This window comes from Xenopus laevis, chromosome 3S (genome assembly GCF_017654675.1).
Source record: "Xenopus laevis strain J_2021 chromosome 3S, Xenopus_laevis_v10.1, whole genome shotgun sequence".
In the NCBI taxonomy this organism is placed as follows: domain Eukaryota; kingdom Metazoa; phylum Chordata; class Amphibia; order Anura; family Pipidae; genus Xenopus; species Xenopus laevis.
Window position 1 is genome coordinate 11199604 of NC_054376.1, and position 14208 is coordinate 11213811.

Genomic DNA, 14208 nt, shown 5'->3' on the forward strand with positions numbered 1-14208 from the left:
AAGAAATTGCTTTTTAAATAAGCACTAAAGGCAGCGCCGGATTTCTTTTCCGGCCGCCCCTAGGCCGCATGGTCCAACCAGGCGGCCGCGCGGTCCTAGCGCCCACCTTCCCAGCGCGGCGGCGAAAAAATGCTGGCGCAGCTGGTGTAGTTGAACGGGGACGCGAACGTCCCCATAATGTGGCTGGGCGGCATGCCGCCCCTATTTTTTGCCGCCCTAGGCCCGGGCCTATGCGGCCTTGACGCAAATCCGGGCCTGACTAAAGGCCCATTTGCGCTTGCGGTGTCTCAAATAAAATGTGATTGCACTTCGTGGGCTAGGGGAGGTAAGTTTAAATGGATACTATTACCACATTTAGGGGCAAATTTACTTAAGGTCGAATATCGAGGGTTAATTAACCCTCGATATTCGACTGTCGAAGTTGAATATCGAAGTCGAATGATTTAGGGCTATTCATTAGATTCGAAGGATTTTAATCCATCGATCCAACAATTTTTGTTCGACCAAAAAAAGCTAGCAAAGCCTATGGGGACCTTCCCCATAGTCTAACATTGACTTTGGTAGCTTTTAGGTGGCGAACTAGGGGGGCAAAGTTTTTTCTTAAAGAGACAGTACTTCGACTATCGAACAATTTTTAGTTTGAATCGTTCGATTTGAAGTCGAAGGTCGAAATAGCCCATTCGATGGTCGAAGTAGCCAAAAAAAAAACATTCGAAATTCGAAGTTTTTTTCCTCTATTCCTTCACTCAAGCTAAGTAAATGGGCCCCTTAAATTCAAAAAAAGTCAATGCACGTGGGCCCAAACTCAATGAAATTTGGGCAGAGCAGGCACAGGGCTGAGAAGATCCAGGAAGGGTTGGGTGAATCAGGACGTATGGGCATCAAAATTCCTAACAGCAACCTGAGGAATTAGTAATGGCTTCTTTAACAGTTAATTATCCATTGCCAACAGTGGAGCAAGAAATTCTTCTCTGCTTTAACCTTTACATCTTCATATCAATCAATCTGTGTTCCAAAAAATTAATCCTGCATCTTCTGAAACTGGCCAAAGCAGAATTTCTGACAATGTGATATATGGCACAACAGGAGGGAGCAAGATTCTTAGCCAAAGGTTCAAAGCCATCTCTTTCGCACTGAATCTCACCACGGGAAGGCACCAGCCTTTGTATCAAGCTAAAGCTATACTCCCCCGTAGAGTTTCACATCTCTATTTTTTACGGATGTATTCTGGACCAAAGGTATAAGCCAAGGGAAAACATTTAAAGACTTGACGACAATAAAGAAAACTTACGTCATTAGAGCTGTTTGGTTTTAATTAAGTACTAACGTAGAGAAAGACAAGTCGACAAAGTTATTACCTTCCATTGAAATCTCTCACTAAACTTTTAAGCGGTCACGGGGGCTCCCGGTACCATCCACTTCGGTATAAAAAAATATATTTGCACCAGATTTACAGCATAATAATTATGATGGGTAAAGCAATATGAAAAGCAAAGCATTATTCCCCCACTCTCAATAATAATAGTCTAAGAGACTGACTTGAGTAAGTCAATACTTACATATGCTTTGTAATCACACGCTTGGAAGATGAGTTTCTCCGGGTGGTGCTGCCAGTACTGGAATGGGATGGATCCGGTTGTCTCGGTTGAGGCTCGAAGACCAATAGAAGGTTCTCCCCAATCTCCTGTCTGAAAATCATATTTACTCTAGAAGTAACAAGTAGCGTGTGAATTTAGTCAATTCTGTTATGAAATCATTGTATGACGTTCACTATGAACACCAGGACAGGAGACACCAAAGACGCCACTGAACTGTGAAACAAATTGACAGTAAGACACCCAACAAAGAACAGTTTAGAACTTCCTTATCCATTATTTTAATTCACAGGCTAAATAGTGACTTCATTAAGTATCCATATATGCTTAACCAATGACAAGCTAGTAAGCTGATCTAAAGTAAAACTGCAACCATGAAATACTAATGTCATAATAAACAAATCATTTACTGACCTGCTGCTTAAAAGCAGACGTCTGATTAGTTGCTAAGATGAATAGCAAATTTTGCACCTGATTTCATTTTTTTAAATCACCAAATTTTTACATTCTCAATTTACAAAAAAATTCTCTCAATTGTTTAATACCCAGAGTAGCAGCTTATCTAAGGTGTGGCCAGGAACTGAGGTTCTCTGTGCCCCAAGGGATGATCCATACCGCCTAATTTAATGGATTGCTAGTTTGTGCCAATTTCAGAGCCCTTTGAAATGAGTGGATGACTGTGTCCACTGATTTCATGGTGGTATAATATTCAGATGGTGCTTTAAATAGTCTTCAAATGACTCTAGACAGCCTCCTCCAAAACTGTTTTCCAACATGGCACCTTGCTACAAGTACACAAACACCAATTGGCTGACATGACAGCCTAAAACATGAGTATGACTCATCTCAGGGTTCTGTAGTGACCCCTTGGGTATCCCCCTTTCTGACCAGAATTGAGTAGGTTGTAAAGAAACTTTGGCAAATAAATCATTTTTAGAATGTTTATTCTACTGAGTGCAAGAGAGCAAGACTCTGCCATGTCTAGTTTTTAGTGATTGCACCACTGGATTTGGTCCTCAGTCATGCATCTGGGTACCCACTATAAGACGGTCCCCAAGTGTGTAATGCTGTTGACTACTTAAAGCTATTTTAATGTCAAGGGGTCAATGGGGAATATTGCTGTTGGTCTTCTCAAGACTGAGCCTTGAGTAGTCCACTTAAACAGGCAACCCGTTTGTATAAGGCCAATGCCATTGTAACATGTTAAAGGCCTTTACGGTATCCAATAAGACCACCACTCTTAAACCAATGGTTATTGGGTTCTTGATAAGTTGAGCCAGTTTGAAAGAAATTCTGTGAATTCTAACATTAACAAAGAGACAGCCCTATATGAATCACATCTTTCAGGAGGTTTTCAATGTTCTGTAGATAAATAGTGCAGGATGCAGGAAGTCCTGAATCCTTTGAGAGATTGTGTGAAACCTTCATAGGTTCTGTTTGCAGTCAAAATCCCTTTGCATTTGCTACACTCCTCTTCTCTGATGCCCAGTTTTAGATTTATGAGGAATTTATCCGATGAAGAGTTTGCCAAAACGAAATCAAATGCCAAGTCAAAGGGAAAATGCAAATGAGAAGAGCAGGAATTCTGTAGAGCAGGTGTCCGCATCTTGGCTTTCCGGGCACAAGTCTTTAATGAATACAGGCCTTAACGTCTCTTTCTCTCTCGGAGCAGCTCTCAGTTTAATTGGACTAATGCTAAATTACAGCTATTTGCTTGCCCTACATTAACTTCTCATTCTTTTGCCATTTGCACAAGGCTATTTTCCTATTTTTACATTGGTGATACAAGGATACTGGTAACGAAATAGCTCAACACCATTAAGAGTCACTAATGACTATCTAACACTCTTTCTGAAGGAAATTTCTGCCATCAGAGAATATGAAAGCATTTGTGGTATTTGTCTGAAACCATCATAATCTAAGATGTACGGTGTGTGTTACATTGTCAAAGGAATCACGTCAGCCCTTAATGAAATCCTCCCACTGTGCATTTAGAAGCAGCTGCACTTTTTCAAAATGATAAGATTTTTCTCTATCCACCCTTGCATTAAAATGCTTTCTTTATTGCAAATATACATTTTTTTTAAAACTGTTGGTTTATGAACAATATGGCAGCAAATCTAATGCTTTGTTTCTGCATCTATGTATTTTATATTTTAACTTCAAAGACCCACTGTAGCTGAGGGAGAAGCAAGTCCTTTTTTTATAATTCCTTGCAGATCTGTAAATTATTATATCAGTCTTGGTGGTAACTAGACCTTCTCTCAATATATGTGTTATCTGAATCATTCACCCGCAGGGACACCAAACAGTAATATTGAGACTGTATATTGTTAACAAGACTGAAATAAGCCCATCAATTTTGGCCAATCCCCAAAACTGATTGAATCAGGCAGCTGCAGAAGAAGCAAATCGGATTTCTCCCAGGGTCAACTACTCCTACTTGTTTAATGAACTATAATCACATATTGATTATTTGATAGAAGGTGAAAAAAAAACTTTAGCAGTCATTAATTAAGACATGGACAAATGCACTAAAATGCACTTCTTTCCAGAGTCTGGCTGTGCTCTGCACCTTGCAGCAAATAACATGTTTGGCACAAGCCAAAGGCACCTCATTGACAGGTCAGTGCTGTTCTGTACAGGACCCCATTATAGCTGGCTTTTTAAATAAGTTGAGGATGGTGCACCTAATTGGCTTCTCTGGCCTGCCTCACATGAACACCACAGTGCTGTATTCATGGGGGCGACCGTAGATCTATGAAATTGAGCTGAGAGACTTATGGCAATTCAACAAGCAAAAAAATTGTGGATTGTACCCATATTTTGTACTTTGCAACAGGCCTGGACATTAATTTAAAATAGGCCCTGGCATTTCAGGTACATAGAGGCCCAAAGCTATGCCCAAGCCAGCCCAATAAGTAGAGAGTGTCTATGGCACTTGTCAGAATCCACAGATTGCCAGTCTGGGCCTGCTTTGCACCCTACCTTCCACATTGACTCCTTTTCTTTCAAAGTTTGTAGATGCAGGTAGTCATTAAATGCATTCAGTGTTGGACTGGCCCACCGGGATACCAGGAAAACTCCCGGTGGGCCCAGGTGTCAGTGGGCCCTCATGCTGCTAATCATTTGGCCTATTTCATGGCCATAGATGAGAAGAGGCTAAATAGATGAGATAATAGTTTTTATTATGTAAATAAAAGAGACTAGGAGAATAGAGGTTAGATGAGGAGATGAATTATAATAGTACTGAGAGTGGGCTCCTGGTCTAAGGTTTGTCTGGTGGGCCCCTGGTCAAAGGTTTTTGGGTGGGCCCCTGGTATCCCACTGAATACATTGAGAAGATGAGAAGCAGTGCGATAAAATTCATATGCTCCTCTTATTGGTGGATCTTGAATGAATGTTTAATGAAACCAGTGCCAAAGCCATGTGACACCCTGCAGAAACATTGGCACCAGATAAAGAATCAGCCGTTGCAACCTTCTGTTACCCTTTTTTTTTTATTCCAGACCTTGTGCGTCACACCCTGTATAACCTTGGGTCTGTTCTTTGTCTTCCTCAATTCCACTAATGAATTAAACCTACCACTTCTCCAGATCACCCTCCCCCCTATCTTGCATTATATGATAGTTATAAGTCTCAGCATTTTATGTTCCATGAAGGAATTCACTCTGCCATAATCACTATGTAATGAATCGCAGAAATACATTCTCACTCTACTATGCTCTAAAAGGAGTCATTTTGCACAACAGATCAAGGCTGATTTGCATTAGGATAACCTAACTCCATTTGCCAACATCTGTATTTTACCTTGGCTTCACTCCTTGTTACTGCCTTCCTTTCAAATTTTCTTATATAATTGCTTCACAGCATAAAGAATAAATGCTTGGGCGCCAATGTACTGACTGCATTAAATGGAATGGATTAGCTCAAAAGTTTGGCCAATCTAGAGGAAGATTATCACAGCCTTCAATGTTGCACCCTCACTGACCGAGACCAAGGCATCCTAAGGGAGCTAGCACATGGGCAGATTCGGGGAGATTTAGTGGCGACTAATCACGTCTTCTGCGGGTGACAATCTCCCCGAACTGCCGTCTCCCTGCCTTCCGCCTGCTATAATAAGAAAGCGCCAATGCACTCGCGGCACTTCGATTTCCGAAGTCGCCCAAAGTTGTCTCCGCAGAAGAGACAATCAGGAGACTAAGGGGCAAATTCACTAAGCGCTGAAGCGCCTAACGCTAGCATCAATTCGATAGCGTTGGGCATTTTCGTTACTTCGCAAATTCACTAACGAACGCTGGCGTAACTTTGCTAGTGTTACTTTGCACCCTTACGCCTGGCGAATTTGCGCAACGGACGTAACTACGCAAATTCACTAACACGCGCATTGTGCTGAATGCTACCTTTTACGCTAGACTTCCTTCGCCACCTCAGACCAGGCGAAGCGCAATAGAGTAGATAGGGATTGCTTCAAAAAAAGTTCACATTTTTTCTAAGTCCCAAAAAACGCTGGCGTTTTTTCTATATTATGGGTGATAGGCTGAAAAAGATCAAAATTTTTTTTTGGGGCTCCCCTCCTTCCCCCCTACATTTCCTAACTCATGGCAACTTAACTATAGAGTGGGCACATGTGTAGGGCAAAATAACAATTTTATTTGATGTTTTGAAGGTTTCCCAGGCATTTGTAGTGCTGCTACATATTCCTCCATTGAAATTTGAATTTGGCGCCGTATGCAAATTAACCATCGCTAGCGTAACTTCGCTTCGCTTAGCGAATCAACGCTAGCGCAACTTCGCAACCTTACGCTACCCCTGAGTGCAACTCCAGATTTTAGTGAATTTGCGGAGCGCTGGCGGAACTACGCCTGGTGAAGTGTGGCGAAGTGTGGCGAAGTTACGCCTGGCGCAACTACGAATCTTAGTGAATTTGCCCCCATATCTCCCCGAATCTGCCCATGTGCTAAAGCCCTAAGGTGCTCTATGAACAACATTTATGTTTGTTCAGAGTGATTTGTCAATAATACATTGGCTCCTCTTATCAACATTCCGAGTATTTTCTCCTCATTTCATTCATCACTCATTCTCTTCAACACCAGAACCATAGTTACCTGTGCCATTTGTCTTTCCAGCTTGGATCTGGGTAAATCGTCGAAATAATTCTCGTTTCTTCTCCTCCGTCCATCTCCCTGCATCATAATGTGGGGGAAATCCAGGGATCCTCCCGTCGGATACAGCTTTGTGGTTTTGTGGCTGGGATAGAGAGTTTGATACATTATATCAGATTGTGGTATCTGTGCTACTAAAATACTATGACAGTGAAAGCAAAGTGTTTTAGAAGGTCCATTTTAAAGGACTAAAAAATGTTGCTATGGGACTTAAATTCCCTTAAATTTAATTTATAATTTCACACAGTGTCAGCTGGCCCACAGGGATACCAGGAAAGCTCCCGGTGGGCCCAGGTGTCAGTGGTCCCTCATGCTGCTAAACATTTGGCCTATTTCATGGCCATTCCCTATTTCTATGTGAACAAAGAGGCTAAATAGATGGAATAATAGATAGAGGTTAAGTGAGGAGAGGAAGAATAATACAGGTAGTACTGAGAGTGGGCTCCTGGTCTACGGTTTTTGGGGGGGCCCCTGGTGTCCCAGTCCGACACTGATTTCACAATGGCTCTCGACCCTTTCCCTCAGGGCACTGCATAAGATTCAGAGTAGTATTCTCTGTCCAATCATAGCATGGTGTGGTCTTATCCAACCACAGCGCAGTGTGAAACAAGTAATTAAAATGCGGTTAACAACTGATAACAAACTCCTACAGTGATGGCTTCCATCCCACTGCACTGGGCACAAAACAGGTCCCTTATAGCTGTGCTATCCACTTTCGATTTAATGGTATGTCTTAATATGAATTAATAAACTTTTTTTTCATATGAGTTCTTGCAGTGAACACCAACCGTTTGTTTTTTTGGTTTGCTACCACCATTAATGTGGTTATGGTCTTAACATTTATTTTCATAACATGGGTGTTGTTAAAAGCAGGGAGTGGTAAATAGTGATGGGCGAATTTCTCCAGACGAAAAATTAGCGCAACTCGAAAGTTGACGCCGGCGTTAAGTCCGAATAGTGGACGCACAACATTTTTTTTTCAAATTTTCGCGGGAGTTTCGTGAATTTATTTGCAGGTGGAGAAACATGGGAATTTATTCGTCCATCACTAGTGGTCAACACTGGATTCCGTTATCGGCTCTTCACCACGTAGGCCAGAAAATTTCCAGCCCTCGGTACAACAGCAGTTGGACAGCACTGGTCTAAAGGAAACTTTATGTCAGTTCTTATATACAATTCAGCAAGGAATTTGTATCCTGTGCACATTATAAGGTATATTTCATACTGTGCCGTCTAAGAGAAACAGTATGGCAGCCCTGCCTATATGTATACAATGTGTGTAGGAGAGACGACAGTACTGGGTGTACAATATTCTGTGTTTATGTATATCACTATCTGTGTAAGAGAGAACAGATGGAAATATACATTTTAAATTATTATAAATATCAAGTCTTTCCCCTTTAATCATTTACTGCTTCCAGTGACCTTGACACACATACTGCTATTTTAGGGGAGTCCCATAAGACAGTTTGTTGGGTCACACCAGTGTGCAATTTCATCCCAACGCAGCTCCATAGAGATTCAATCAGTCAATTCATCTGCGCAGTTCACTTTTGCATGAACTTTGCTGCAGATGCAGCTCTGATTGCTGTAGGCACCATCGGTAGTGGCACCGGAGATGAATGGGATTCACTTTGTTGCTCCTACTGTGTCTGAGCAATTTAGGCACAAAGTGTAAAACGCCCGTTGGGGAGGAATGGGAAAGCATAACATGCATAACCAATGACCAATTCCTTATTATTTCAATTAGTTAAATTTAGAAGAGGAATTTATTTGTTAATATGTAATGAGTATATCTCCCTGTGTTATTGCTATTCAGCACTTTGGATCATATTAAAAGAGAAAACCTTTACGGAGAAGGAAAGGCTAAAATTAAGGTCTATATAAATACACCAATAAATCCTCAAAGTAATGTTGCTCTGAGTTCTCTGTCAAAAGAAACACGTTCTTTCATAAATAATAGTAATAATCATAATATAAAAAAGAGAATTTAAGAAGTATTTAAAAGGGCCCTGGCTGGAGTATTTCCGTAGAAGCTCATTCTCTACAATTTTGCTCACACAAACGAATTTTACTGACTCGAAAATTTGAATCGAACTCAGTTTGAATTAGACTAAACTCGAATCAAGTTTTTTCCCCGAAAAAAACTCTAATGTCAGAAAGGCTATTAACTAGTGATGGGAGAATAAATTTGGCAGGCGCAAATTCGCGTTGAATTACTGCGTTTCGCCGCCGGCGAATAAATTTGTGAAACTGCAAAGTAAAAACAATTGGACGCGTGTTGGAAGCATCAAAACCGGGTCCTGTGTTGTCATGTAATCTAATGTGGATTTCATAGTTTTTGTATTGTTTAATACAAACTTTCTCCAACTCAGAACCAGTGGCTGCTGCAAAAATAATCCTCCAATTAGAATCCCAGTTATCTGTTTAAATCTGGCTCCATGATCTTTGTCCCTGCAGCTGGAGTTGGAAACAATAAAGGGGATGTAAAGGCAAAAAAATAATTCAATACAAATCTCTACACAGTCGCCGACTGCTCTACAGGGAAACAAACAAAGCTGCTTGAGTTCTGTAAGGCTGGGGAGTAAGGCGGGGGCTCCCCCTGCTGTTCATAAGTATGATTGTTTCCCTGCAGAGCAGTTAGGGACCATCTGACAATTCCTATCCACAGCAGTAAATGAAGGGAGAATTTCACTGCATACAGTCAGGTTTCTTATAAAAACAGTACTCATTTTTTAATTAAAGTATATTGGAGATAGGTTTCTTTTTCATTAAAGAAAGTAAAAATGGGATTTAATTTTTTTGCCTTTACATGGCCTTTAAAGAAAAAAAAATATAAGAAAGATGTATTATTTTTCAAAGGAGTATAAACAAAAGAGTAGCCTGAAGGACAGATTATTGTGTAAAAGGGCAGGAGAATGACATGAGGGGGCGTGGCTATTACAAGTAAGTGGTGAGCTGATGATGACATGAGAATTTTGCACATGGAAGGGTCATAATAGGCATATTTCAACAGAAATTAGGCTAGGCTGAGGAAGGAAAGAGAGCGTGTTACATGTACATTGCCGGTAAATCTATACTATTGACCCTGGCCTTTCATACCTCCCAACAGTCCCGATTTTGACAGCTCAACCCGCAGTCCTGGGTTTGTTACTGAAATGTCCCGACTTCTCTTTGATCTCCTGCACTGAACAGCCAGAAAAAGATACAACGTTTCTAACTTAATTGGCCTTTGGCAGAGAGCCCATAATATATACTTAGATACTTATGTAACAATTTAAGATAAGCAGGTCTCTTGGGGAAACTGTGATTTGCAGCTTAAAGGGCAATTCACCTTCATTAGCAAAACTGTAATAACACATAAAAAACACAGAAATGAGCTCAAACTTTCATAACCTGCCAAATTTTGTAAAATGAACATGGTAATTAGGGGGTGTGACCAGAAAAATAGGTGTGGCCATAAACATTTTGAAGCTCTTCGTGCGGCAAATCTTTTTGTCCCTCTTTCTGTTTCCATAGTGTGGGGCAGTATGGTATTTTACTGGTCGTCCGGGTGGCCAACATTACATACAGCTGAAGGAAGGTGTTTCACCCCAAGCAATTAAGTGATTCATAAAAGGAAAAAGGGGTTGTTCACATTAAAATTTATTATTAGCATGACATAGCACCTGATATTCTGAGACTATTTGTAACTGGTCCTCTCATTTTATTATCTGTAATTTCTGAATTTTTTTTTAACATTTTTCGTTCGACAGCTTTCTACTTTGGAATTTCAGCTGAGATCTGGCTGCTAAGTATCAATTAACCTAGCAACCAGACAGTGGTTTGAACTGAGAGAGGCTCGAAAACGAATATACGAGGGGCTGAAAAGAAGGAAGAGTAATGAAAAAAATAGCAGCAACAATAAAATTGCAGCCTCACAGAGCAATAGTCTTTGATTGCTGGGGTCAGGGACAACTCCCCCTTTTGAAAGCTGGAAAGAGTTAGAAGAAATAGGCAAATAATTCATAAACTATAAGAAATAAAAAATGAAGACCAATTGAAAAATTACTATGAATCAGCCATTCTATGACATTTATGGCTGTACAATTAAATTGTTCCCTGATAGGATTGGCGAATTTATTCCCCAGGCGCAAATTTGCGTGTTTCGCTGCTGAGTAATAAATTCGCAAAAACGCTGTCAACAATTCCGACGCTGGCGTCAATTTGGATGCCGGCGACAATACCGACGCCGGAGTCAATTTTGACACCCACGAATTGGCGCCAGCTGGAAATTCGCGAATTTCATGGCAAAGCAAAACGGGACAAATTCGCCCATCACTATTCCCTGAGATGATAAAAAAGGAGGCTGAATGTGACATTATATGAAGACAAAGTATGATAAAGATGTGCGATATCAAGGCAGTAGGAGCAACACAATGGAGTAGTTTGCCTGCCGCAAGGAAGGTGTTTAACCCCAAGCAATACATTAATTCATGAATAAATAAGAAAGGCATTTAAGAAGTGCTGAAAAAGCCCCTGGGATGATGGAAAGGGAGGCTGAATGATATTTGCCTTTGTTTAGTGCCTAATGAGTAATGAAAATATAACTGTTACAATAAAGGTGACAAGAGCAGTAAAAAAAGGGGTAAATACCAGGTGGTCGTCAGCTCAAAGGTATAGATATAGAAGCCTACAGAGACTTTAAATGGAGCGTGTACAAATAGCCGAGGGATGCCAACCAACAGATGGAGATGAGCGAAGCAGATTGAAAGGCTATGATTTGTTATGCCAATCTGCCCACTGGGGGCACTGTTTCAGATTGATATTCTATTTAACATTGGCAGATATAAAAAAAATATGTAATTACATACATGCCTGCGGCTGCCGTAGACGTTCCCAAGTAAAAAAGCCTTATGCTATTGGTTGTCTATGCTTTCAGCATTCCCAGCTCTCCCCCCTATACGGAATATTAAAACAGCCCTTAGCAACAAGTGGGAGAGACTGATAATTGGTCTTTACACACCCTTTAAAGAGGAAGCTAATGTATATAAAATAGTTTTAGTATTGCATAGGGCTCTGTACCATGTATGTGCTGCTGGGTTTTAATATAGCAGCATTTACAGTATTTACAATTATTCTTTTATTGTACAGTAATACAAATTTATTCTAGGCATGGCATTGTATTAATAGGAGCATTAAAAAATACTAGGTGCAAAGGCAGTATGGACACTAGGGTCTATAACGACAAGGCCCGAGGGGCAATTCCTGATAACTGAATGTCAATATGATTCAGCTTCAGCTGACTGTGCCCCCTGCTTTCCATTAAAGGCATTTAAACACTACAAGGGGCATAAGAAAGATGCTGCTCATCTAGAGAACAATGGACTCTTATGAAAGCATGAAACTGCAAGGCGACTTTGTAGCCGTTACGGCTGTGTGCCAGTTCCATGCAGCAGAACTGTTACGGTTGGTATGATAGTAATGTATTAAATGGACAGTGTGATTATGTTGATCACAAAGCGATGGAATGATCCCATCTGATCCCTCTAAATCAAAGGGTAAGTACACCTCGTACAGATCCAACTGACATATCCCACTCACTATCTATATTAATAATCATTATACCCACCCCTTGTTGTTCAACTCATTCTTCTATGGAGCAGAAAACCTAAACAAGCTCATTTGTAGAACCCTTTGTCTGCTGGCCACACTGTCCCTTATTTTGAAGTTTTTCGGTAGTTCAGCCAGGTTAAAAAATTTGCAGAAACTGCCCCATAAGTTTGCTCATAGCCTGTGCAGAAAGATCCCATAAAACTATGGCAGCATAGGTATCCCCTGTACTAAGCACAATTCAGCAGGAACAGTCCCCTAAGTTTGCTCATAGTCTGTACAGAGAGATAACATAAAACTATGGCAGCATAGGTATTCCCTGTACTAAGCACAATTCAGCAGGAACAGCCTGCATGGAGTAATACAATAAATAACATCTCTCAAAATTAATTTGTACAAAATACAATTCTGTGACACATTTCGTTGTTTAAGGTCCCCTTCTACAGTGTATTGCTGTCAAAAATCAACTTTGTTGGTATTGGCCAAATACACGGGGAATTATTGCCCTAGAGTCGGATTGTCCATTAGTCCCCCCACCCTACTAGCTTTCATGTCTTTCTCAGTAGATGGGTGTGAGATTAAAACATCAATCAGGAGAATGTGTCATCTTGAAAGAATTACATTTTGTGTAACATCCTTTATGAACAGCCCACTTCCAGGTCTGAAATGTGCCACTCAGCGAGTGAGTCACGCTTGCAGGCAGATATTGCTTTCTATCCCCGTCTCCCACACATTCTCCTCTCTCCCAGCTCACACCGTCCACCTCTTCTTTATGTCATTTATGTCATTGTCAGCTGTTCCCTTGCAAGCCCACTATCTGCTCTTCACCTGCTTGGCTGCCATCCCAAGGACCTTCAGGTGCACAAATGGAGGCATAATTTGTACCTAGTACATCATACTCCTAGTATAATTTGCTCTTAGTATATTATACTCCGGATACAGTGTGTCCTTAGTACAGCATGTCCCTAGTATAATGTGCACCTAGTACATCATACTCCTAGTATAGTGTGCCCCTAGTATATTGTACTCCCAATTACAGTGTGCCCTTAGTACAGTGTGCCCCTAGTATTAGTACACCTAGTACATCATACTTCTAGTACAGTGTGCTTCTACTACAGCATACCCCTAGTATAACATGCACCTATTACATCATGCCCCTAGTATAATGTGCAGCTTGTACATCATACTCCTACTACAGCGTGCCCCTAGTATATCGTACACCTAGTATAGTGTATAGATGAGAGGGTTATATGAGAGAAATAGGATGTATTCCATGAGAGTTACTGGATGTAGTGCCACTGAATGTTCCCTTCAAGCCAGTGGCGTAACTACTGGGGGAGCAGGGGGTGTGATTGGGCCAGGGCCCCTTGGCAGCTTGCGTGCCACTGGATTCCGGACGAAAATAGCATACAGAGGGGGGCCCGGCTGCTCGTCCTGTGCCAGGGCCCGCCCCCCTCTAGTTACGTTACTGCTTCAAGCCAGACTCTGATGCTAGCCTCCCCAGTAGGGGCCCGAAGCAGATGCTGGGTCTAGTGGCCTGAGATACAGAAAGAATGAGATTCAGGAAAATGCCTCTGTGACTCCAAGGTCAGTAAGTTTATGGTTAGGGCTTATTTACATGCTATATGTTGACATAAATTTTGAGCGTAGTGATGGGCGAACTGAACCTATTTCGCTTCATCGAAAATTTGCGAAATGCATTGAGGTCTATCAGTGACAATTTTTTTTTTTTGGACACTTGACAAATTGTGTGTCGGCAATAAGTAGGGATCCTGGATTTGGTTAGGGAATCACCCGAATCCAAACTATTCAATCCAAGACCCCGGCCAAACCCAATCCTAACCCTATTGGATATT

At 41.2% G+C, this 14208-nt stretch overlaps 1 protein-coding gene across 6 annotated transcripts in view; it reads right to left on the reverse strand.

Annotated features, from left to right (window-relative positions):
• anks1b.S (ankyrin repeat and sterile alpha motif domain containing 1B S homeolog) overlaps window positions 1-14208 on the reverse strand; it is a 101065-nt gene that overhangs the window by 30439 nt on the left and 56418 nt on the right. For 4 of the 6 annotated variants that reach the window (XM_018254894.2, XM_018254896.2, XM_041587994.1 and 1 more), the window contains 2 exons: window positions 6704-6845; window positions 1560-1706 (listed from right to left, as the gene is read on the reverse strand). In XM_018254894.2, the coding sequence (XP_018110383.1) occupies window positions 1560-1706; window positions 6704-6845 (289 nt within the window). The remainder of the gene's footprint in view (window positions 1-1559; window positions 1707-6703; window positions 6846-14208) is intronic. The other 2 variants (XM_041587993.1, XM_018254898.2) reach the window with 1 other exon arrangement.